This window comes from Nomascus leucogenys, chromosome 4 (assembly GCF_006542625.1).
Source record: "Nomascus leucogenys isolate Asia chromosome 4, Asia_NLE_v1, whole genome shotgun sequence".
In the NCBI taxonomy this organism is placed as follows: Eukaryota; Metazoa; Chordata; class Mammalia; order Primates; family Hylobatidae; genus Nomascus; species Nomascus leucogenys.
In genome coordinates this window covers 125,701,971-125,727,126 of record NC_044384.1, presented here as the reverse complement: position 1 = coordinate 125,727,126, position 25,156 = coordinate 125,701,971, and the positions used below count along the sequence as shown (strand labels likewise).

At 34.1% G+C, this 25,156-nt stretch overlaps 1 protein-coding gene across 3 annotated transcripts in view; it reads right to left on the bottom strand.

Annotated features, from left to right (window-relative positions):
- The window catches only part of TOP2B (DNA topoisomerase II beta), a 68,131-nt gene that overhangs the window by 8,935 nt on the left and 34,040 nt on the right, over nucleotides 1-25,156 (bottom strand). For all 3 annotated transcript variants that reach the window (XM_030812252.1, XM_003256770.4, XM_030812253.1), the window contains exons 11-31: nucleotides 24,253-24,391; nucleotides 23,763-23,920; nucleotides 23,439-23,564; nucleotides 22,407-22,517; nucleotides 22,219-22,324; nucleotides 20,583-20,692; nucleotides 20,168-20,260; nucleotides 19,956-20,070; nucleotides 18,110-18,231; nucleotides 17,722-17,870; nucleotides 16,939-17,170; nucleotides 14,085-14,219; nucleotides 13,266-13,466; nucleotides 12,063-12,258; nucleotides 11,827-11,918; nucleotides 8,537-8,692; nucleotides 8,311-8,394; nucleotides 5,614-5,808; nucleotides 2,659-2,803; nucleotides 2,273-2,434; nucleotides 224-428 (exon numbers count right to left, since the gene is read on the bottom strand). In XM_030812252.1, the coding sequence (XP_030668112.1) occupies nucleotides 224-428; nucleotides 2,273-2,434; nucleotides 2,659-2,803; nucleotides 5,614-5,808; nucleotides 8,311-8,394; nucleotides 8,537-8,692; nucleotides 11,827-11,918; nucleotides 12,063-12,258; nucleotides 13,266-13,466; nucleotides 14,085-14,219; nucleotides 16,939-17,170; nucleotides 17,722-17,870; nucleotides 18,110-18,231; nucleotides 19,956-20,070; nucleotides 20,168-20,260; nucleotides 20,583-20,692; nucleotides 22,219-22,324; nucleotides 22,407-22,517; nucleotides 23,439-23,564; nucleotides 23,763-23,920; nucleotides 24,253-24,391 (3,032 nt within the window). The remainder of the gene's footprint in view (nucleotides 1-223; nucleotides 429-2,272; nucleotides 2,435-2,658; nucleotides 2,804-5,613; nucleotides 5,809-8,310; nucleotides 8,395-8,536; nucleotides 8,693-11,826; nucleotides 11,919-12,062; nucleotides 12,259-13,265; nucleotides 13,467-14,084; nucleotides 14,220-16,938; nucleotides 17,171-17,721; nucleotides 17,871-18,109; nucleotides 18,232-19,955; nucleotides 20,071-20,167; nucleotides 20,261-20,582; nucleotides 20,693-22,218; nucleotides 22,325-22,406; nucleotides 22,518-23,438; nucleotides 23,565-23,762; nucleotides 23,921-24,252; nucleotides 24,392-25,156) is intronic.

Here is a 25,156-nt window from a genome sequence, read left to right as displayed (position 1 = left end):
CTAAAACATTTACTATTGAGCCCTTTATGGAAAAAGTGTGCCAATCCTTCCTTTAAACTACAGCAACTGTGATGGGAACAGCTGCAATATTTACAAGATTGATTCCTTCATGAAGAAGAACTTGCCTAGAACGATAACAATTTCTTAGAAGAGCTCACTATAATATCCTTGGCAAATGTTTACAACAACTAACTATACCACATCACTAAATAGCATTACTTACTCTGGAGTGGCTTTTGATTTGCCTGGTGAAAATGTATATTCATCTTTATCTAACCCATCTGAAGGAACAAATTCATCTTCCCCATCATTTGTTATGGGAGATGCTTTAACTTTCAATTCCTCTAAATCATTATTGTCATCATCATCATCATCAGCATCATCATCCTCTTCTTCTGAGAAATCAAATGTGTATTTAGGTCTTTCGGCTAGGAGGAAAAATAAAAATAAATGTTAAACTCAAATCCTAGCTTTATATATGTGAATTATTATTACTGATAAAGCATTTGATGTATATTCCAACCATCTCTAAAAATACCATGAGAAAAAAAGGCAAGCTCTTACAGAATAAAAGCCAACAACTCTGGCCTTAGTTATTTGGTAGTGTTAATGTCTGTCTTACATTTTCCAGGAGGCTACCAGATAATACTGTGCATGTTTCCAGGAGGCTACCAGATAATACTGTGCATGTTAGGAGAGCATCAACTAATGTACTTATTGATATACTTAAAAATTAATAAAAAATGCTAAGGAAAGTAGTCAATATGGCCTTGTCTCATACAGCCATTATACAAATGACAACAAATACAATGTTTCCCATATTTGCAGTCACAAACAACAAATTTTACAGTTATTTTAAAACTGCTAAACCTTGTTTTTTGACACAGAGTCTTGTTCTGCTGCCTGGGCAGGAAATGCAGTGGTATGATCATAGCTCACTGCAGCCTCAAACTCCTGGGCTCAAGCAATCCTCGCCCCTCAGCCTGCTGAGTAGCTGGGACTACAGGTGTGCCACCATTCCTGGCTGATTAAAAAAAAAAATTTTTTTAAACACAGGGTCTTGCCATGTTACCCAGGCTGGTCTTGAACTCCTGACCTCAAGTGATCCTCCCTCCTCAGCCTCCCAAAGTGCTGAGATTACAGGCGTGAGCCACAGTACCGACACCTAAACTTTCTCTTAACTTTTTGGATAAAAACTTCTATCTCCTCTTCGGAGTTAGTTTTACTATGAAATAACAAAGACAGTAATTTTTTAGATGAATGAGAAAAGACAGGAGACATAAAGACCTCAATATATTCACAAAGCAATAATACAATGCATAAAAAGATACCAATTATAGTGAAAGGCATATTGCCATAAAGCAAGTATGTTTGATTATAATTTCTAGCATGTATTATGGAATAAAATTTTTAAATTACTTGGATGTTAATTTTGCACTTCACTTTTGATGTATGTAAATACAGTTTTAAAGCATTTAATGTAATAAACTATTTTCATTTAACTTAAATTACTCGTATTAAAGATTCACCTATATTATGCTACCTATGTACACTAGGGAAAGAAATTCAATCACTTGCTGATTACAGAACCAAAGAATTTAAGGTCTGATATATAATTAAAAATGTACTTCCCAGAAGTAAACACCCACAATGTTGTATCATTCATTTTAATAAATTAGGACAAATTTTCAAATAACAAAATTTCAGAAGAATGTACAAAATAGAGAACTCACTAGATGTTAATAACTTCAATACTTCTTAATGAAAATTAATGAAAATTCAGAAAGCATCAAATTATATTCTTATAAGTACTATATTACTATAATAGCAAAATGGGATTCTGCAGTTCACCCATACAACTATCATTATCTAAAAGAGAGCTATGTACTCAGACTTTTAAAGCAGGAGGAAATTTTTCATGATATAAGGGGTAGGAAACCAAACAAAAACAAAACCACAAAGCACTTCTAATATTAATAGATCTATCATTGCTGGTATTGTGGCAAGGTACATTTTTTCCCAAACATCTTAAAACTGTGGAAGGAATATAAACCAAACTTTATAATAAAAATCAGTAAAGAAACATGATTCACTTTAGAGAAATTTATGTCCAACTTTGCTAGAAAGACCATTCTATAAGGCAATTTTTTTCTTCTTCCTAACTTTAACTTCTGAAATACTAATGGCTTAGTACTTAAACACTGATAATACTAACAATACCAATGTATAGGTTAAACTATAATATACAGTAATATTAAATGTGTTACAATACCTGCTGCTCTCCTAAGCAAAGAATCTCTTGGAATAACCACAGGTTCTGTTTCTTCCAAATCACTTTCTGACTTGGATTCATCATCTGACCAAGGATTCCGTTTCTTCATTTTCTTTGCACTAGGTTTACCAGATGATGTAGGTGTTTTTCTCACTCTGGTACCTAAAAGCAAAAGAATAGCAATAAGGTAGGTATCCATATTTATAGAAAAGTCATTAGTAAAAATAAAATTGTTATAATGAAAAGTTCATTATAAAATTAACGTTTACGAAAATTGAAAGCATTACTTCAACTACCAGAAAAAGAGCACAATCAAAAGAATCCAGTAATACTCTATACATATATTTTTTCTCTCACACACACGCAAAACTATAATCATTTCTCACCAGGCTCCTTCTTCTCCCTTCTGGGTTTGGGGCCTTTATTTATAGGAGCTGACGGAGTCGACGCCTCTTCTCCTGCACCTTCTACTGGCGCTCCACTGAATTCTTCATCAAATTCCACTTTCACTGTTGCAGTATCAAGATCACCCTACATAATAAAAAGAAAATCAAGCCACGAGTAAAAATAAAAACATCACATATTTTAGAGAGAGTTTCAATCAACAGATAGCTCCTTCAAATCAGGTAAGTTTAAAAACAGTGATTCTGATGAGGTCCTAACAGCTGACTTTGGTCAGACCATGTTTTACTTCACTTATCTATAGTAAATAATATTGCATGTAACTCTAATTTTCCAGTACATTCAGTGAAATGACAGCTACTTAGAAGCAACCATAAAAAATAGGAAGGCAGCTTTTGATTATCAGAGGGATTTCCAGACCACTAGCTAAAAGGTACCTGCAAAATAAGTTCCTATAGCTCAGGCAGGCCTTTATATACTATTAAAAAATCCTGTAACCCCAGCTACTCAGGAGGCTGAGGCAGGAGAATTGCTTGAACCTGAGAGGCGGAGATTGCCGTGAGCCTCTGGCCTGGGAAACGAGCGAAACTCTGACTCAAAAAAAAAAAAAAATCTTCAAATTATTGAAGGAAAATAAGTAACACATGCCTTGCACTGCTAGGCACTATAAGGTAGACCCCAACCCTAAGACCACGGGGTAAAAAAAAAAAAACAAAAAACACAGAGGCACACAACAAGGATGAGTCATTACAATACAAATAACAAATATAGAGGCTGGTACAGCCATGGCCTAAGGGAAGAAGTGAGAAACTCTGCTCAAGGCAGGGTCAAAAAAGTCTCCATGGAGAAGTACCTTTTCTGGCTGAGTTCTAAAGGAATCACATAAGTTTGCCAGGTGGGAATTAAGGAGGGAAGGGCATCCCGGGCAGAAGGCACAAAGCCATCTAACAGGAATTAAATGTTTAAAGAATTAGGTTTTTAAACATAGGAAATAGTCTGCTAGAACTCAAGGAAAGGTGAGAAGAAAGTAGCCAGGAAGAGAAACATGTAGAGGCATACAGGTGCTAACACTGTATGCCAAGAATTTGTGCATAGTCAGTGGGGAGTCACTGAAGATTTTCAAGCATAACAATCAGACTTACTTTTTAGAATTTTCATTCTAGTAGTAAAATATAGAACTTAAAGGAATGAAGTAGAAAAGGGGAGAAATCATGATTAAATGACTAGAAACTGAGAGAGTTAAGAGGACCACTTTAAAGTATCTCAGAGAAAACACAAAATTCTAAGGCAATGTCAAATGGGGACCAAGATAAGGGGGTGGATTTTGGAATTACTTAGTAGGCAGTCAATAGGACTTAGTTACTGATTAAATGACAAAACTCCCAGGTTTTTGGCTTGTATCAGTGATGGCTGATAGTGTCATTAACTGCGAGAAGGCAAAGAACAGATTTTGAAATTAGGATAATGAGTCCAGTTTCAGACATGCTGAGTTTGATGGGCTTCAAGCATTCAAGTGGCTACGAGCTTGGCACTCCTGAAAGCATTATAGCTTAGGAACATAGATTTAGGGGCCATCAGTATGAATGGAATAAGCTCTGGGCATAGATGAGGTTACTTGAGGGGACCATATAAGGTAGAGAAAAGAGTGCTGAGAAATGAATCTGACAAATGCCAACTGAAAAGAAACCATTTTCCAAAGGTTTCCGAAGACAGGCAAGAGTGTCTGGGTAAATGAAACTGTGTGCCGTGGGGAGCCAAGTATGAGGAAAGTAGTAGAGACCTGAGTTTATCAGAACAGAAGAGAGATCCTACTCTGGTTTCAAAATGCACCTACGCTTCAAATATTAGCTCTGCACAGAGAACTCTCCAATCTCTTAAACTAGCTCTTTAGGCTCATTTTCCAAGCTCTGGTAAGAATGAGGCTATATTCCCACCTACTTGTTGGACACATCTAAATGTATACTTTCTGGATTGTAAAAATCAACCTGTCCAAAAACATTAGCCTCTCTAAGACCAACATGCACCCTGTTTCCTCAGCTCTGAACATTTTTTCTGATGTTTCCTTCTTCTGGCTAACTCTGGACAATCCTGCTTGAGGTTAGGTCAATGTCATTTTTTTTTTTTTTAATCCTCAATAGCACCTATCAGTGCCAATGACATAGGATGTGCTTAGTAGTTTAAGGACAAAAACAAGTACATAGTAAAAGATGACAGAGTACTTTGTAAGCCAAACAGACCCTTTCCCACTCTAAGTCTTCTTTAATGGATTATGATACAGAACTAAAGTTTATACTTTAAAGTTGATATACTTATGGTTGGGTTTTTGGAGGTTTTTGTTTTGTTCTGTTTTGGCTTCCAAGATTTTTATTTTTATTTATTTTTTTTGAGACGGAGTCTTGCTCTGTCAACTAGGCTGGAGTGCAGTGGCGCAATCTCGGCTCACTGCAAGCTCCACCTCCTAGGTTCGCACCATTCTCCTGCCTCAGCCTCCCAAGTAGCTGTGAGACATGCACCCGCCACCACACCCGGCTAATTTTTTGTATTTTTTAGTAGAGATGGGGTTTCATCGTGTTTGCCAGGATGGTCTCGATCTCCTGACCTCGGGATCTGCCCGCCTCGGCCTCCCAAAGTGATGGGATTATAGGCGTGAGCTACCGCGCCTGGCCGGCTTCCAAGATTTTAACTTAGAAGGCAGCTGAGTGGAGTGTTTCTATTTCTCATTTTAAAAGCTGAATTAAGTAGCTCTTTACAATATGTGATCCTTTACCAATATGTTTTCCTTCTATAGATCAACTGCTGTCATAGAAAGATTTCCTACTACCATTGAAATATATTTTGAATAAAACAAAGCATGATTTAAACACGCATTAAAATTTTTAAAATTATACATATATTTCATTATAGAAATGAGTCTATCAATGACAAGAGGTATGTTGTACCTTCTTCTTCTTCAGCAACTTTTTGCTGGCATCTGCCTTCATAGCTGTAATTTCAGGAATTATTCTTCTGCCATAAGGTGAGGGCATTGTCTCTTCCAATTGGAGTTTCTTCACCTTAGGTTTGCCAACTTTACCTTTAATTGCTTTTCCAGACATTCCAGCCAGAATATCTTCTCGTTCTTGAGATTCCACTTTCTAAAGTATAAGGCAGAAGGAACATAAACAACTTCTTTGAAAATATAATCACTACTTCATAAAATATTGAAACAAATGTTATTCACTCAGTAAAGAATAAAGCTTTCCTTTTAACTTATCTAATTCAAGATTAAATAATGGAAAAAAAATTAAGAATTCTAAATCAGAAGACCTGGATTGTAATCCCAATTCATCTAACTAGTTTCCCATTTGTAATACGAGGGGGCAATAGTGACTAAATGACCTAAGAAGTCTCTGCCAATTCTCAGATCCCATGATATATTATGGAATCAAGACCTCTGATAACCTAGTATCATCAAAATCCTAGCAAATCATATACAAAGGCAGTTCTGCTAATAAGTATAAAGCTATATTTTTCTATTGCTTTAGTCATAATAGAAAATATGAAAAAAACCTCCTAAATGTAAATTAAAGTCAGAAAGTCTGACAAGTTAAAAGTGCCAATATAGTTAGAATTAACTTAGGCGGGTCTATGTAATGATAAATTAGGATATAATCATGATTAATATCCTAGATTTTGTATTTGCCAGAATTATTCCTTAAAATAGGCTTTGAAAGGCACAAGGAAAAAATGACATTTCTTCAGAGATTTTTTTAAAAGATCTTTGTAGCACAATAGTTTAATAGAAATTACCCAAGCTTTGAAATCAGATAGATAGTTCTGGATTTCAACTGCACTTCCACTTACTAGTTATGTATCCTCAGGAAATAACAGAGGCCAGTTGCAGTGGCTCACACCTGTAATCCCAGCACTTTGTGAGGCTGAGGTAGGTGGATCACCTGAGCCCAGGAGTTTGACACCAGCCTAAGCAACATAACAAAACCTCATCTCTACACAAAATACAAAAATTAGCCAGATGTGGTGGCACACATGTCCCAGCTACTCAGCCGGCTAAGGTAGGAGGACTGCTTGAGCCTGAGTGGTTGAGGCTGCAATGAGCCATGATTGTGCCACTGCACTCCAGCCTGGGTGACAGAGCAAGACCCTGTCTCAAAACGAAACAAAACAAAACAAAAAAGCCAGATAATTTATACAGCATCCACCATGTGCGAGGCATTTAAAAAATCCTGTGATCCCCATTTCACAGATGAGGAAAGTGGGTGTCTGAGAGGATGAGTAATTCTATAATGATATAATTCCTAAGAAAGTAACTTAACCTCTCCAAGCTTCAGGATCCTTATCTATATAATACAGGTTAATAATAATCTCATTCATTTGAGGTTGTGGTGAGGGTCACTCTAAGCATTACACAGAAGGCTGTGCCAATGTACAAATGATATTCAATTAATGTCATCATTAGACTTTAAATGATACAGAGAGACATGAAATTTAAGTCTAAATCTTTTTAAATGTTAAAAATAAATACATCCAGAATTTAAATAAGGTGTTTGGACCTATTTCATTAATTGTCAAATAATAAAATAAGATGATAAATTAAAAGTGAAAGAGTATTTTTTTTGCTAGGGTTGTTTTGAATGATGACTTTTCAATAGTGAGGAAATGTACAGGCATAACCACAAAAGTTTCCTGTGTTTCACTATATTAGTGATCAAATTTAAAGCAGTATCAGGATATCAATAATATTAGGAATAATTTTTCTTTTAATATATGATGGCTTCATTTTTAATGAATAATTTTTAAATAAATTATAACTCAGCAGGAAAAAATGTGCAAAAAAAATAATTAATGAACAATATGTGGAAAGCAAAAAACAAGGAAGATTCACATTGCAGCACTTGAAAGAACATTGAGGGAGCCTAGAAAAATAGCACTAAAAAATTCTAAATTCTTTTAGGCAGCTAATTTATTACCACACTTGTTCTTAAGAGATATAATTCTGACTTAGACCACTGAAGTAAAAGTAGAGCATGTAGACAATAAATCAACAAAGCAACTTTAAAAAAAATGTAATATGAGTAATAAATGGTATTTTACATTTTGCTACTCAAAAATCAGATATTCATAATGCTACCATTAATTCTAATATTTTAAGTGGGCAACTTTAGAAAAGGTGTGCTTTTTATATCTTATCTCTTTTTTATTTTTTAAATTAGAATTCTACTTGGACAAAACTATGTTATAACAATCAAATATTGAAGTATCTGTTATAAATGTAAAGAGACTATCATTCTACTCCTAAAATCAAAGTACTTACATTCAATTATACACACATATTAGCCTTACCTCTTTCCAGGAAAACATTAAACTGAATCAATTATTTAATCTGAAAATCAGTTAAAAATTTTTAACTAATTGAAAGCAGATTTAATTTATTCTAAATTTCAATTTCATAGCATTTAAATTCCTCCATACAAGAAGTTCTTTATAACTTCACGTAACTAGAAGTTTAATCGTAACTCAACTTATAAACACATTAACCTTCACAGAGTTAAAGAAAACTTTAAGATCACTTCAAAGAATTTCATTCTTGTTCATAAACATTACTTTTCAAAATAAATTTTAATAGAGACTTAACCTACATCCAGTTCTTCAACAAAGGCTGCTAAATCTTCTTTCCAAAGATCTGAAGGAGATTTTCTTTTAAGATCATTGACTTCTCGCCCCTGTAATAAAAAAGTACAGTTTAAACATTCAATAGTTTTAAAACATATGAAGCCTAAATCAAAATACTTATTTTTGGAAAAAGAAAAAGATACAGATAACACTGAAATAGTTTCAAACTATTTAACCCACAAAAGTTCATACTTTTGCATCTCTCTGTTTAATCAGTTCTTCAACTTTTTCTTTAGTAAGAGACCACAGAGACATATTTAAAATATAATTAAAATCTGGGCCTGAAGGAGTTCCTGAATCGGAGGAACTATCATCATGCTGGTTTTGTGTTTCATCCTCTTCTGCTGCCTGTAAAAAATAACAAACTGTATATTAAAGTTTTGTATAGTATCAAATTAATGTTAAATTTTATTGAATAATTAGTTTAAAATTCTACAAGTGCTACACTATAAATGTTACATCTTCAGGATGGTGGGGTCATTTTGGATTACCTATAAAAATATATTTCCTTATAAAAAGTTTAAAATTTTCTAAAGACGCACGATAAGATCTTCAGAAGGAATGGTATACACTATCCCTATTTATCCAGGAATCTGATGAAAAATTAACTGATTTCCTCAGGTACTAAGTAACAAAATGAGAGGATACCACATTTTAAAGTTAATAGAGTAGAATTAATGTTTTATCACTGCATCTTGTCAGATTTTTATACTGGTAAGTGAATGAACAATCTGAAATACTAAATAAATACCAGTTATGAAAATTATTTTACAGTTATAATAAATATGTTAAGGTACATTCACTCACTGAGGGTGAATTCTTAATAAAAATTCTCTAAAGCCAGAATATTCATGTCAGCACTCAGAGAAAGTCCAACTTAAGAATTTAAGAGTTGGTGACTTAGAGTAAGAATTTCGTCAGGGTTTTGCTGAAATTTATTCATCAGGCCCTTGTCTATAGAAACAGCTGCAACAAAAAAATTATTTTGTGCTAATATTAAATTTCAAAATACAATGAATTTAATAAAAGTTATTTTAGGTGGTATCACCTTTAAATTTTTTTAAATAACAATAGCCATTAAATAAAATTTTATCTAAGTTGTTTAATTTAAAATGACTGAGTTAACCATGACACTCCATAAAGCAAAAAGTTTACTTTTGGTAACCAAAAGAGGAGAAAAAAAAAAAAAGCTTTATAATTAAAATTTGTAAGCAAAACAATGTATATATATACACAAAGTACAGTTTACATGTACTTCAGAAATAAGATAAAAATTAAAATTGCAAAGCAAGATGCTTCATTATATAAACAAAAACTATAAATTTGATTAAGCCACATTAGCCAAATAAGGAATGCTATTGTTGAGTTGATAGAAGATTAGTAAGTACCTAGATAACTTACAACAAATAATTCTACACTTTTGAAAAATTCTTCATGAAACAGCTTGTTTCTATGGAGTATTCAGGTTGTTGGACAACTATAAATATATCACTAGGGGCTGGGCGCAGTGGCTCACGCCTGTAATCCCAGCACTTTGGGAGGCCGAGGCGGGCAGATCACGAGGTCAGGAGATTGAGACCATCCTGGCTGACAAGGTGAAACCCCGTCTCTACTAAAAATACAAAAAATTAGCCGGGCGAGGTGGCGGGCACCTGTAGTCCCAGCTACTCAGGAGGCTAGGCAGGAGAACGCCGTGAACCCAGGAGATGGAGCTTGCAGTGAGCCGAGATTGTGCCACTGCACTCCACCCTGGGTGACAGAGAGACTCTGTCTCAAAAAAAAAAAAAAAAAAAAAATCACTAGGATGCAACAAAATCCTGTTTAGACCCACATTTAGTGGGTCTAGTCTATCAGATCTAGGTTTTGACTACACCCAAAGTATTGTTAATAAGTGTTCTATGAATATGTGTATTTATCACTGTTAACAGAAATATGACTAAGAACACTTCCAGAAATTAAAAAAAAATAAACTTTGCAAGTTCTAATGACAAAATCCCATTATGCTTTATAAAAAACTTTAATCTTCTAATTAGCTACTTTATAATTCTCTTTTCTCCAACTCTGTATAACAGGACACTCTTGTAAGAGCAGTTCCTTTTGTTACCTGAACTCCCCAAAATGTACACATGGCCAAGATGCTGAAAAAATTCTGATGGTGGTAATGCAATAACTGAAATCAAGCTAGGCTTTACCCATAAATTCTACTTCCACCAGAAGGACATTCTGACACTGCAGAAATCTTTATCTTTTAAGACTAAGCATTAAAATTTCATCAGCTTACTAGTTACTTTCTTTAAAAAAAACATATAGTTTAAACAAACGGTGATACAGAAGGGCAAGTGTTGTAGAAACTATAATTTGGGATTCAATAAAACACATTAAGAAGAAAACAAAGGGCTTCAATCATCTTAATTCTAAATGCGCCCATCTGGTCCTACCGAGTTTTCTTCAAATAATGAATAAGCCTATTATCTTATTATGTAATTGCTACTCTATATAACTTAGTCTAATTTTACTCACTTTAACATATGGCTTTTATTGACTTCAAACTGAAAAATGTAAACAAAAGCAATATTTCAATGTAGTTTGATAAAAAATATAAAAACATTATGATTGAGAACTCAAGTACAGGGAAGTTTAAAGGTTCAACTTATGTCACATAATTATAACTATTTTTTAAAGATGTTAATGTTATCAGAATCATATATGCACAAAATAATCTAATATCTAAAAAACTAATCATTCAACTTTTCTTCCTCTTCTGTAATAAATTTCTGCTCTCAATCACAATGTTGTACTGTTGTTTAAATTTTTGTTTTAGTTATACAAAACATCAAAAAGCTAACTGAGGGAAATCTCAAAGTTTCAATATCCCATTCATTTAACTATTATTACTATTTTGTGATGTGCAATGGGCAACTTACTTAATAAAACATCAGACTTTTAATCTGAAGTTCCAGGGTTTAAATCTCTGGCTAAAAATCTAAGTATGAGGCAGAGCTTGGTGTTTGATGAATACTGTCTATAATAATTAACATTTTGTCTCTTGTCTTCCCAGTATTAACTAAAACCAGATCAAGTGAGTGGTGACTGGATGCCATACTGTGAACATAGGCTGATTATGGGTGCGACCAGTCTGATTCCCAGATAATATACATGTACCTCACAAAAACCACCACCACAACACCTTTTAATGGCAGACTCAGGAAAAAAGGTCAAGGAGACTGAGCTACCTTCTCACACCTGGTGTCATTTCTCCAGGCTCTGGTTGAGTCACACTGGCCAAGTGCTTTGTGGTGAGTGTGTACTATAAATTCCTGTACTGTATCTGTTCTGTGGATAAACAGAAGACTTTAGTCTCTAAACAGACAACTCAGCACCTTTAGTAGTACTAAATTTAAAATTTAGGGGGTGAATTTTTGTTTGTTTTGGAAAGTTGCTCTTAAAAGCTTCTCTAAATGTCTTTTTCTGCAAATGATTACCTTTTCTTGTGCTTCTTTCCAGGCTTTCACTGGGTCAGATTCATAACCTCTCTGGACTAACATTTGAATCAAATCTTTCTTTGACCTATTCTCTATGTGAGGGAAAAATAAAGTTAGGATCAAGATAAGAGATTCAATTTGTATTTGCTTATATTCTACTGATAAAAATGTCTTCTATTAATAAAGTTTTTTTTCCATTTTAACTAATGTTCAAATTTTTAAAGGTTGTATCTTACCTATAGTAATTTTCCCTTGTATCTTCTCTAAAATGAAACGGGCTTGATTGTTAAGCTTTGTAGATTCTGCTCCCAACATTCCCACAAGCCACTCCTTACGTAAACCGTAATAACTTAATCGTAAATCAAAGAATTCTTTCAGAATGTCTTGCACAGTTTCATATTTCTTCAGACATCCCATATGATCAAAGAGTACCTAAGCGAAACACATATATTTTGCAGATCATATAGATCTGTACTGGTATTTTAACTTATATAACATCTACAATATTTAAAATAACCATAATATATAGCCATAATGCATGTGTGTGAACACAGACTACCGCTAAAAACCATTAAACAGAACTAAGAGTATTAAGCACATTTCTGTAAATATTTCTTTGGTGACTGCAAGCCGATAAATTCAATTCTCACAACAACAAAAGTATTTAGGAATAATTTTGAAAGACAAAAATAGGCCTTAAAAAAAGAGCTCTTAAAGTAGCCATAAAACCACCTACAAAAATGATTTTTCCCCAAACTGAAAACATACATATTCTATTGCTAAGTTTAAAAATGTTAAAGTTTTTCCTCCCCCATATATTCTGTGTATACGCATCTGTCCCCTTTCTCTCTCTCTTTTATATCTACTTGTGCTATAATCCAGTCACCAAAACGCCTCTCTATCCTTTTTCTTTCTTCCATCAGCCTTTCTCAGCGGATTATGGCACTTTTTCTCAGCCACTGTACTATTGCTGAACTTTTTTTACTTTTTTAGATCTAAAAGCTAATTTGGAATGGAACTTGAATCACACACTTAACGTTTCTACCTTCCTCCCCAGTTGTATAAATAAAGATAAATGTGCAAGTTTAATAAAGCAGACTAGAGTTATGAGTACTTCACAGTTAAAATGCTAATAGAGATGGCCATAAAGTACACAAAGGCCCTGCAATAACCACTCTCATAACTTTTAGTCAATGTGTGTGAAGGTGTGTGTATCCTGTGTATTCAAGCCCAGATGCATAAACACAGAGTTGAGAGTAAGGGTAGTGGACAATACTAGAAGAAAGAAATGTGCCCCTAGAATCTTCAACAAATCTGCAGGATGAAAAAAAAAAAAGCCTTCAGGCTTACTATAGCCACTCCCATCATGAAACCAATTATAATAATCCAACTTACACCATACAAGAAAGATTAAATTAACAGTAAATCTAATAAATTACCATGGAATTACAAGTAAGAGTAGTTTGAAGTTTAAAAACTTTATGCAGTCCAGCAGCTTCTGCTTGTGCTAGTTTCTCTTCAGTCATTTTCACCACAAATTTCACAGTTGTGTCAGTATGATATTCTTTATAATCAGAAATTAATGCTGGTGTTTTGTCTGTCCCATTTAGCATAGGTTCTAAAACCTGTTCTTTATATACCTATAAAAGATTTAAAAATTAGTGATTCTTTTCACGACACACTCTTATGTTCTCATACTACAAGTCATACAGTCTTTTGAAAATTCTCAACTCTCATGGGGAATTAAAAAGGAAACCTCGATCTCTATCATCTATCCAATCAGTATAGAAGGCAATATATAGAGATCTCGGTGGTGGGAGAAGACATAAGAAGTAATGGTCCTGACCCACTCATACTCTAAAGGGCAAGATAAAGGCTGAGTATGAAAAGGATGACATCAACTAGAACTAACAAGAGATGACATGCATGCTTTTAGATTTGTAAAGCTGATACTGACATGAATTTACTCACCATATTTACAAGAATTAATAACTGTCATATTCTACTGCTTTCATTTTAAGATAAAAACAAAGATAATAGTCTATAAAAGCCTTATCTAACATAAGTCATACTATACTACTTAGATATAAATACTATTTAAATATTCAAAGCACAAATTCAACCGAAGGGTAAAAGAAGGTACAAGAATTTTTTAACACTACACACGCTTAGGACCAACAATGGTGGAATCATCCTTACCGGAAAAAATTGCTTAATACACTGCCCTTCCCTCAGGCAGATCATATATTTACACTGACCTGTGTCCATGTTCTAACTGGAAGCTCTGTAATTTCTACTGTGTTTCTGTCCACTACAAATATTTCACCACTGACTGCATACTGGTTTTGACCAAGTTCTTGAATCGTGCCTTTAAAGTTTTTGTAGTTTGGAAGCTGTAGAGAAAAATGTAAATAGCATTGACTTCTCTCTTGAGTACCAGTACCATGAGTCTATGGTGTAACACTGACACATTAACACAACTGAAACAGAACTTCTCATCCTCAATTGTCCCTTTCCAACTGATCGATTGAGCTTGAATTCATAGCTTCTGTTAATATAACCTGAACATCCTCCAATCTCAAAATGTTAGTATCATCTTTCCTAGTCTTCCTAGAACAGTACTTTCTTTCAGCCTACTTCCCCTACACCTACTTCTCCCCTACATCAATATCCTTTAAATTCAAACTCCTTGGGCCTTACATTGAAAGTATTCCATAGTCTGGAACCAATCTGGCTTTCAATTTTTTCTCTAATGATTTGTCTTACAAAACCACTACTCTTCTCCCACATTTTGTTTGACTATTTTGAATATTCTCACTTTCACTCTATCCACAAGTCCTGACACATATTCAGGCCCAACCCCATTCCATTCATCATTCATCTACATAAATCTTACTCATCCTTCCCAACTGAATTACAAGTCCTATCTCCCTCTTCTAAGTTTTTGTTTGTTTTGAGACAGGGTCTCCACTTTGTCACCCAGGCTGGAGTGCAGTGGCGCGATACCGGCTCACTGCAGCCTCAACCACCTGGGCTCAAGTGAATCCTCCCACCTCAGCCTCCCGAGTAGTTGGGGTTACAGGTGCGTGCCACCATGTCTAGCTAATTTTTGTATTTTTGTAGAGACAGAGTTTTGCCATGTTGCCCAGGCTGGTCTTGAACTCCTGAGCTAGTGATCTGCCCAGCTCAGCCTCCCAAAGTGCTGGGATTATAGACATGAGTCACTGCACTTGGCCTATTCTAAAATTCTTATTCATTACTATCATTAAGAAATTGAGTATATAGGCCGGGCACAGTGGCTCATGCCTGTAATCCCAGCACTTTGGGAGGTCGAAGCTGGCGGATCACTTGAGGCCAGGAGTTCAAGACCAGCCTGGCCAACACAGTGAAACCCCGCCTCTACTAAAAATACAAAAATTAGACAGGCGTAGCAGCGCACATCTGTGGCCCCAGCTACTCAGGAGGCTATCGCAGCAGAATCGCTTGAACCTGGGAGACAGAGGTTGCAGTGACCCAAGATCGCACCACTGTACTCCAGCCTGGGTGACAGAGTGAGACTCTGTCTCAAAAAAAAAAAAGAAAAAAGAAATTGAGCATATAGCATAGGACATTTCTTCTTGCATACCAAGCAACTATCAATATCATTTGTCACTGTTAAACTTCAAGCCTTGATGCTTCGATGTCTTGTCTTGACAATTGCTTAACTTTTCGAAGACAAAAACCATAGCTCTTTATCTCACCACTTAGCACAGTTTCATATACGTAGTAGGCACATAAGAACCATGTATTGATCAAATATACTATCTTAACAATCTAAAATCCATTAAAAATCCAAAACAATTTCAGTAAAACACTATCATGAAAAATTTGATGCTTATGTTAGAAATATTTTAAAGTACTTTATTTAAGAGAAAAAGCAGAATATATGTCTTATTGCTAAAGAATAACTTTCATTTTAAAATACAAAAATGAAATAAAACTTGGAAAAATACATCAAAATATTGTCTCTATATTGTGGGTTTATGGATTTTTTTCCTCTTTGCTTATCTATTTTTTCTACAATAAGCATTATCATTTTGGTATTAAAAATACACTTTTCTCCAGGTAATTTTAAATCACGGGGAGGAAGGAAGGACATTTTTCTTGGAGGAGGTCTGAGCAGAGTGAATGATACAAGAAAAGAACAAACATAAAAAAAATGGGTTTGTTTATTTATTTATTTTTTTTTTTTTTTTTTTTTTTTTTGGAGACAGAGTCTCATTCGGTTCCCCAGGCTGGAGAACAGTGGCGCCATCTCGGCTCCCTGCAACTTCTGCCTCCTGGGTTCAAGCGCTTCTCCTGCCTCAGCCTCCCAAGTAGCTGGGATTACAGCTGCCCTCCAGCACTCCCGGTTGATTTTTGTACTTTTAGGAGAGACAGGGTTCCACCTGGTTTGGCCAGGCTGGTCTAGAACTCCTGACCTCAGGTGATCCACCCACCTCGGCCTCCAAAGTGCTGGGATTACAGGCATGAGCCACCATGCCTGAGCAACACCTAATTTTTTTGTATATTTAGTAGAGACGGGGTTTCCCCATGCTGGTCAGTCTGGTCTCAAACTCCTGACCTCAGGTGATCCACATGCCTCGGCCTCCCAAAGTGCTGGGATTACAGATGTGAGCCACCACGCCCAGCCTTGGGGATATATTAAAATATATACAAGGTAGTTTGTTTTTTGTCTTTTTACAAATGGTACACTAATGAATACAATGTGTTTTTAAGCACCCTCACAAACTAATAAGAAGTGGTAGTTTGAGAACAGAAACAAGGTTACACATAATTTTATCAGAAAAGAATTGTTTTCTATTAATATATGGCTTAGTGGTTTGAAAATCTAGAATATGAGGTGTTTCTAAATTTAAATAAACAGTTTCTCCCCATGAAACTTACCTCCAAAACTCATTCCAAAGTTTATACCTTTTACTGTAGGAACATATCAAATTATACCCTAATTAGGTCTTTATGGTCTATAATATGTTCTAAAATAAAAATGTTCCATTTCTTTTCTAAAATGACTGGACTTTGTAGTTTACACATTATCATTTGTTAAATAAACAATAAGTTCCAAATAATTACCATGGGATGAGGATCCAGGCCATCTAGCATTCGTCTGACATTGTTCACAATTTCCCTAGCATCATAGTTGGGTAGTTTACAAGCCCATCCAGTACCAATGCCCTCAGCACCATTTATTAAAACCATGGGAATTATAGGTATATACCACTCAGGCTCTACACGTTGATTATCATCATAAAGGAACTTAAGGAGGTTGTCATCCACAGCAGGAAAAAGTAGCCTTGCTAAAGAGCTAATGAAAACAAAAAGAAGCAAATGAAAAAATGTCATGGCTTTGGGAAAGAAAACTTTATACATAATTAACAACTTCACACTGCAAAAATGAATCTTTTAAGGAGAATGCATTTTTAATCATTTTGATTACATCTGCTTAACAATAAAATTTGCCTAACCATTATTATTCAAATGTATCTTTCTCTCAGTTACAAGCCCAGAATAAAATAGTCCTATTTTACTTATGTACTTACCTACCTGATTTAATATTGATAACTTTTTAAGAATTTCCTATTACTCTAAATAAAGTACATAACCCATCTTCAACCTAAAGAGTAAAGTTGGTGAAAAAAACATCCTTAATTCACTAGGACTGATTTCACTAACAATTCGTAAAAACTAAGGTCAATAGACTTCATTCTATTTGTGGTCAAATAATTTGCAACATTCACCTTCTAAGTAGAATAACCAGACAATCACATCTCTCCACAGCTATAATTCCATCAAACATTTAGTTAGTTGGTTCCAAATCAAATCAAACTTTATACCATTATATCAGCAAATATTTACCTTAACATTGTGAAAATATAACGGGGGCTTGCAGCATCTTTGCCACCATGAAGCCGAGTTCCAAACTGACCAATAGGCTGAAGCAAGTTAATGTTGTTACTTCCCACAAAGTTCTGAGCCAAATTCACAATAGTCATCATCAATGCTTGCTATACAACAGAAGAAGGCAGAACATAACATTAATATTCTAAATTTTCTATAATTACTCCCCAACTTGAATTAAAATCCAAGTGAAGAATAAAGGCTTTAGAATCTCACTAATCTGTATATTTTTCTCTTAATTCTTTTACATTTCCAAAGACTTTACTAAAGGAAAAATACTATGTGTAATTATCATTCTTCAAGACAATAATTACAGTTCTCAACTGATTCCAATCTTAATGCTTACTTCTCCATGATGATAAGCCGACATCTCAGCAACAGATCCAGCCAACTGGGCAACTTTTACTTCACGTTTATCATTCCTCTTGAAACAGGTAAATAAAACTTTCCGCTGGCCAGGTTTAAAGCCTATTTTTAAAAGAGCTCTTTTAAAATGTTACTTAAAGATATAGTTGTAACAATTCAGGGGAATAAACCAAAGATACAATTTGCTTTTCAAGAACACCAGTAAAATTGTTACTTGAGATTCTGTAACCAAGTGAGTACATACTAACACGTTTGTTTTGTTGTTGTTTTTTTTTCCCAGAAAGCCATCTGCAGGTATATGCTAAGATATTTTTATGCCACCTCCATCTACTCCAAAAGTGAACTGCCCACTGAAAGACAACATTCTGGCCTTAAAGAATCACCTAGTGGCACCAAACTCTTTTAACAATAGTTTCCAAACACTCAACCAACCAAAATGCCATTTGTAGCTAACTAAATTGCCAGCATGCCATCAAGGAGCCTGAAATCTAAGTATCCCACATCAGGAAAACCCTTATAAAAAGCGGTTTATTGTGGTACTGAAGAATAAAGGCTTTAGAATCTCACTAATCTGTATATTCTTCTCAACTTAGCCATTTACCATGTGACTAAGCAAATAACTAATAAGTCTGTGTCCTCATCCAAGTAATAGAAATAATTACTTTCCTAATATAGTTATCATAAGGATTGCATGAAACAACGTGAGCAAATCACTCTGCTCCCTTACCATTCTTCTTGCTCTAGGCCAAGCTTGTCCAACCTGTGGCCCGCAGGCTGCATGTGGCCCAACACAAATTTGTCAGTTTTCTTAAAACATCATGAGGTTTTCTTTGTTTTGTTTTTTGGTTTTTTTTGCGATTATTTTTGTTTTAAGCTCATCAGCTATCATTAGTGTTAGTGTATTTTACATGTGGCCCCAGACAATTCTTCCTCTTCCAATGTGGCCCAGGGATGCCAAAAGATTAGACATCCCTGCTCTAGGCCAATAAGCACAGTAACAATCTTTTCAGTATATGCTATCGTTGTAATTATACTGGACCCAGAGTATGGTAAAAACATGAGGATGATAAAGTACGGCAACTTCTTTAAGAATTTTGTAATCTAATTCCAGAGGCAAAATGAACAAAGGTAAAATAAGAGGTACATAATAATTGGCATAGAAGTTTAGGAATCTAAGACCAATTTAGAGTAGAATTGCTAGGAAGGCTTCATAGAAGAAAGGCAATTTGTGGCTACAACTTGAGGGATAGGTAGAATCATCTGCTATTATCAGAAAAGCCAAGCAATACAAAGATCAACAAACTTGACAAACATTATGAGAAAAAAAAAGTTCTAGATAGAAGATCAAAATCTGCTTCAACTAACGAGAAATAGTTTCTAAATTTTTTTCAAATTAGAAATAGTTCCTAAATTTTTTTCAAGTTAAGTTAAAGAATTAGGCTTTGGGATATATGGAATGAAAGTTTTTTAAAATTTAATCTCTGATAAATATTTTAGAAATTATCAAAGTTCCATTTTACTTTTTATTTTAGAAAATCTGCAGACAACTTGGGCAAAAGCTTTAATAAGACTTTTAAAGTTAATTTTCCTGAAAAACTCGGAAAGGGTTTAAAAGTTTCAAATTAAGGAATATTAAAGATTTCAGCACTATGAAAACATGTAACAAAAGCAAAATCAAAAAGGCCTTAAATTCCTCTGAATAAGTTCTTCATATACAAGATTTCAAGTAAGAATTTTAATATGTATCATAAGGATGGCTTAAAGTACATGAAATTAAACTATAGTAAATAACATAAAAATGAGGTTTTTAAATAAACATTACTCACCATCAACAAGAGATGGTATAGATCTTTCATTGTCTGAGTTTGAGAAGAGAATCAATTCCTTGTTGATGAAATCATTATAAGTCAAATGCTTTGTTGCAGTACCATATAAAAATTGCTAAGAGAAAAGTTATATAGCAATATTATCATTATTACTGCATGAATTCTAGTCTCTCTCTCCTTCTTCCCCCAGGTCACCACTCTTTCAGACTAACCTCTGGTAAGCCATGTAGCCTACGCTGTCTCCGGTCTTCCATAAAATTTGTTAACCATTCTTTTCTGTCATCAATCTTCTTCTTACTAAATGCCTGAAAGATTCCAGGTAATGATTTTGCACATTAAAAATAAAATAAATTTCATTACAAAATTAAAATGTATAAGTGGCCAATAACTAATTCTCAATTTCTGGAAAATTAGGTTATTTTACAATATTTTAATCAAAAACACATTTGAACTAAGGTCTTTCAATTAAAGAAGTTTATACAAGCACAGCATCATCTGGGGGAAAAATTAAAATTAACTAGCTTGAGAATTCAAAAGAGACTTATCATAGGGAACCAGGACTGGGAGGAAAGGAATAGAAGGTAGGGGGATGGCTAACAAAAGCTTTTTAAAAATTAATTTAATTACCAAGGTAATGGCAGCATCATCTTCAGGACCAGCATATCTAAACAAGATGCGATGCCTTTCCATATCAGCAAAATATTCCTTTGCTTCTTTAGCTGTACTAGTACCCAATCCTGCACAATTTTAAAAATAAAAGTGAGTCATGAATATCAATGTCTGTTTAAAACCATCAAGTGAAAAGCTGGTGGAAAAGTCGTAATAGATGGATCAAGCTGGCAACACCTATACTAACTGATCAATCTTAATAGGCAACTAAAGACAAAGTAGACATTAGATGCTTCCTGATGAAAGCACACAACGCTACCTATGAAATGTTTTTGCCAAACAAATGTAACCCAAATCTGATCACGCCTCTGATTTAACCATCAGTTAACAGAAAATAAGGGCAAAGGAAAATACTACATATTAAATGTAACTAGAGGAATACAATTAACAAAATCCAGAATGTGGAATATTACACAGAACAAACAACTCAGCTTCTCTAACAAATAAATTACAAGGAAAAAATATAAAAAGAGAAATGCTATATTAATAAACTTATCAACCAAATGCAACGTGTGGACCTTATTTGGATCCTGACTTTGGAAAAAAACAAACTCAGGCCAAGCATGGTGCTTCATGCCTGTAATCTCAGCACTTTGGGAGGCTGGGGTGGGCGGATCACTTAAGGCTGGGACTTCTAGATCACCCTGGCCAACATGGCAAAACCCCGCCCCTACTAAAAATAGCCACGCATAGTGGCACATGCCTGTAATCCCAGCTACTTGGGTGGCTGAAGCATGAGAATCACTTGAACACATGAGGAAGAGAGCCAAGATCCCACCACGGCACTCCAGCCTGGGCAACAGAGCAAGACTCTATCTCAAAAAATAAAAACAATAAAAAATAAAAATAAAAAACTCTAAAAATAAACAATTTTAATACAGTCCAGGGGAATTTTAACACTTGCTGGGTATTTAATATTATTTAAAAAAAAAAAAAAAAAAAAAAAAGAGAGCCAGGCATGGTGGCTCACACCTGTAATCCCAACACTTTGGGAGGCCAAGGTGAGCAGATGGCTTGAACTCAGGAGTCCAAGACCAGCCTAGGCAACAACCAAAACCCTGTCTCTACAAAAATACAAAGATCAGCTGGGTGTGGTGGCACACGCCTGTAGTCCCAGCTACTTGGGGGGCTGAGGCAAGAGGATCATTTGAGCCCGGAAGGTCAGGGCGGCAGTGAGCTGTGTTCATGCTACTGCAGTCCAGCCTGGGTGACAAAGCAAGACCCTGTCTCAACCACAATAGGATATTAAAGAAGGTCATGATAATGGTATTATGGGTTACTTAAAAAAATTCTTTCAGAAATACATACTTAAGTAGTTATAGGTGAAATACCAGACTATAATGTCTGGAAGTTTTTTCAAACTAAAGGAGGTTTACAGGAAACAAGACTGGCCATTGAAATAGTGATCCCATTCAGTGGAATCTGTTACACTATTCTACTTGCATATACATTTTTCTATAACAATATTTTAAAATCAGTGATAGCTATTTTTGAAGTCTAAAATAGAGTCAAACTTTCAAGATGTCTTTTAGATTGCTTTCATAAGAATACATTTATATCAGTATTTAAAATCTAAGTATTTTAAAATACAAACCTTTATAGTACTTTATTTTCCAGGCTTTCTGGTTTTCTATATGTTTTTTCCATTCATCAAATTCAGGAATACTGTAGAAGGAAAGTTCCTGCTTATTTTTGCTTGCCTTAAATTAATTAAAAAAAAAAATTAGTTTCTCTGCTACCCTTTAAGACAACAATATAAAAATATATTAATGCAAAGAGTACCTTTACAATAGGAGTAATGAACTCTTCGAGAAAACCATGCTTCAAAAGTGATGGCCAATTGTGATGGATGAAATTAATAAGCAGGCCTTTTATGTGAGAACCATCTTGATCCTAAATAAATGTTAGTCAAGTAAAAAATTTTGTAATACTTTTATAAAATGATTACTTATATAAACAAATTTTAAAACGTGAATGCAAAAAAAACTCTGAATTTTAGAAATGCATTTTACAAAAGCTATTAAAATAATCATATTAAATTTTTTCTTAATATGCAAATAAAGAATATAGTAGTAATAGACTGAATCTGTCATTATAAAAATATATTATCATTTTATCTGTTTTATAGTTTCCTCAGATTTCACTAAAAGAATGATTTAAGGATGGAAAATACATAAAATAAAACATGGTTATAATGCCACCTTAATGGGCAATGGTAAGGAAACCCAGGTAATACAGATATTCACAAGTCTTCTCTAGATAAAAAATTGGAAAATTTCTGCTTAAAACTATATATTAATAGCAGTTTTTTCAGTTGCAGATTTTCTCTACAAATACTTTAGAGTGCATAAGAAAAAACAGTTGAATGCATCTGAAATTCTTCCTTTTCAATTTTCTAGTTCTTTCTTGATTACCATCATTTTACTATTTAAGTCCTCCTGGTATTTGTGCATTCCAAATCATGCCATCATGTATAAATATTAACCCTTATCATTAATCTTACTTGTTAATTCCATAATTTTGTTCCTACTTGTAGGTAGGCTGCCATACTACCACACTGTATTATATTCTCCTCATATATATTGCATTTTAAAATACTCTTAAGTAACCCATAAGATTGTTACCCCAAAAATTAGATAATGTAAAATGTGCTTCATACAAATGTTTCCACTAAATGACGTGGTTTTTTCATTTTTTCCTCCTGATGTATAATCACTTTCTGTTACACTATCTTCGGGCAAGTCTCATAAAACAAATATTAAAGGGAGACTCTGAAGACATGAATTTGAAATATGTGGTAACTTTAAAACCAACCTGATCAGTCATAATCATAATCTTTCCATAGCGTAAAGTTTTCAGAGATTCTGCATCATCATAACTTTTCTTATATTGTAGACCAACTATTTTAATAATATTATTTATTTCAGCATTTTCCATGATCTGTTCAAAAAGGAAAAGCATTAAAAGTAGTTTGAAGTGTTGAAATATACAATGAGTCAGAAATTACATTTAAAAATTCAACAAGTTTAGTAAAGTATTAGAAATGTCATAGGTATGTGTGCGTGCATGTATACATACATATATATATACATATATATATACACACATACATATATATATATATATATACACACATACCTGTTTATGAGAAGCTTCCCGTACATTAAGAATTTTGCCCCTGAGTGGAAAAACTCCGTATCTGTCTCGTCCAATCACACCTAATCCAGACACAGCCAGTGATTTGGCAGAGTCTCCCTCTGTTAATATCAGTGTACACTCCAGGGAATGTTTACCACCTGAGAGAAATTTAAAATTATACATAGTAAAAATTTCTCATACTTTCACTGACGAGAAAAATGAAGTCAGAAAATTAACATTACAATGCTGACAGCGAAAGACTATAAAAGTTATTTTACATTATCGCTCAGTATAAACATTAAGTATATCTTATTAAATTCCTATCCCCTGAAAATTAAGTAACATGTTGTGTATGTGATAATTTCAATGAAGTAAAATTATACTCTAAATGGAAAATCATAGTCTAACTATATGTAGAAAATAAAAAAATTCTGTAACTAAATAAAAGTGAAACTTAAATAAAAATCTTATTTAAAAATATCAATCTTACCAGCATCATTAGCGTCATCCAGTTTGGGAATACCTTTGATTTTACTGTATTTTACTGATGAACACTTCTTATTCAGCTGAGTCTGAGCCTTAAATTTCACCCAGTTCAGGATACTTTCTACAATGCCACAATTAGAGGCCTAAAAATAAAAGAATAATGGTATACAAACAAGCTGAAAATTCATACATTTAGCTAAAATGTATAGGGCCTAATGCAAGACCTGGAATCTGCAATTTTAAGGTATTTTAGGGCAAAACAATAATGGTGATAAGAATCATGATACATGCTAATCAGTTTTTACTCAACTACAGTAAAACTAAAGCCAAAATATAAATACATGAAAAAGGATAACTTTTACATATGAGAAACATTCCATTATAATAAACTCTGTGAGGAATATGAATTGCTCTTGTTACAAATTAACTTTATTAAAATTGACACAGGGAAAACAGATCCACACATGAACCTACTAGCTGGCAAATTCTAGACGTTGACATTTCTGATATCCTTCAATACAAAATATGAGTCTTTAATTCACTATGACAAAAAGTATTAACCTAAAAGGAACATCAGGATAACCTTGGTAACTTATGAATAGACTTTATTCTTTAAATAGCTTGGTAATAAAGATTTCAACATTACATATTGTTTGTACTCTGCAGTGAATCAATCTGTGGCAAGATGTTAACCCAGACAGAAAAAGGAAACGAAAGTTAAGCATCTCCAACTCTAGGTCCTAAAAGTTTTTTTTATCATCCTGGGTGATGTGATGTTAGGTGTATAAAATAGTTTTCTGGAATGTTTAAGACATAAACAAAAGAGGTGAACTGTGTTGCCAAATTTAAACTTAGTGCACCTAAAATGAAAAAGTATAAAATTTAAAATCAAATCACTTCATCAAGGA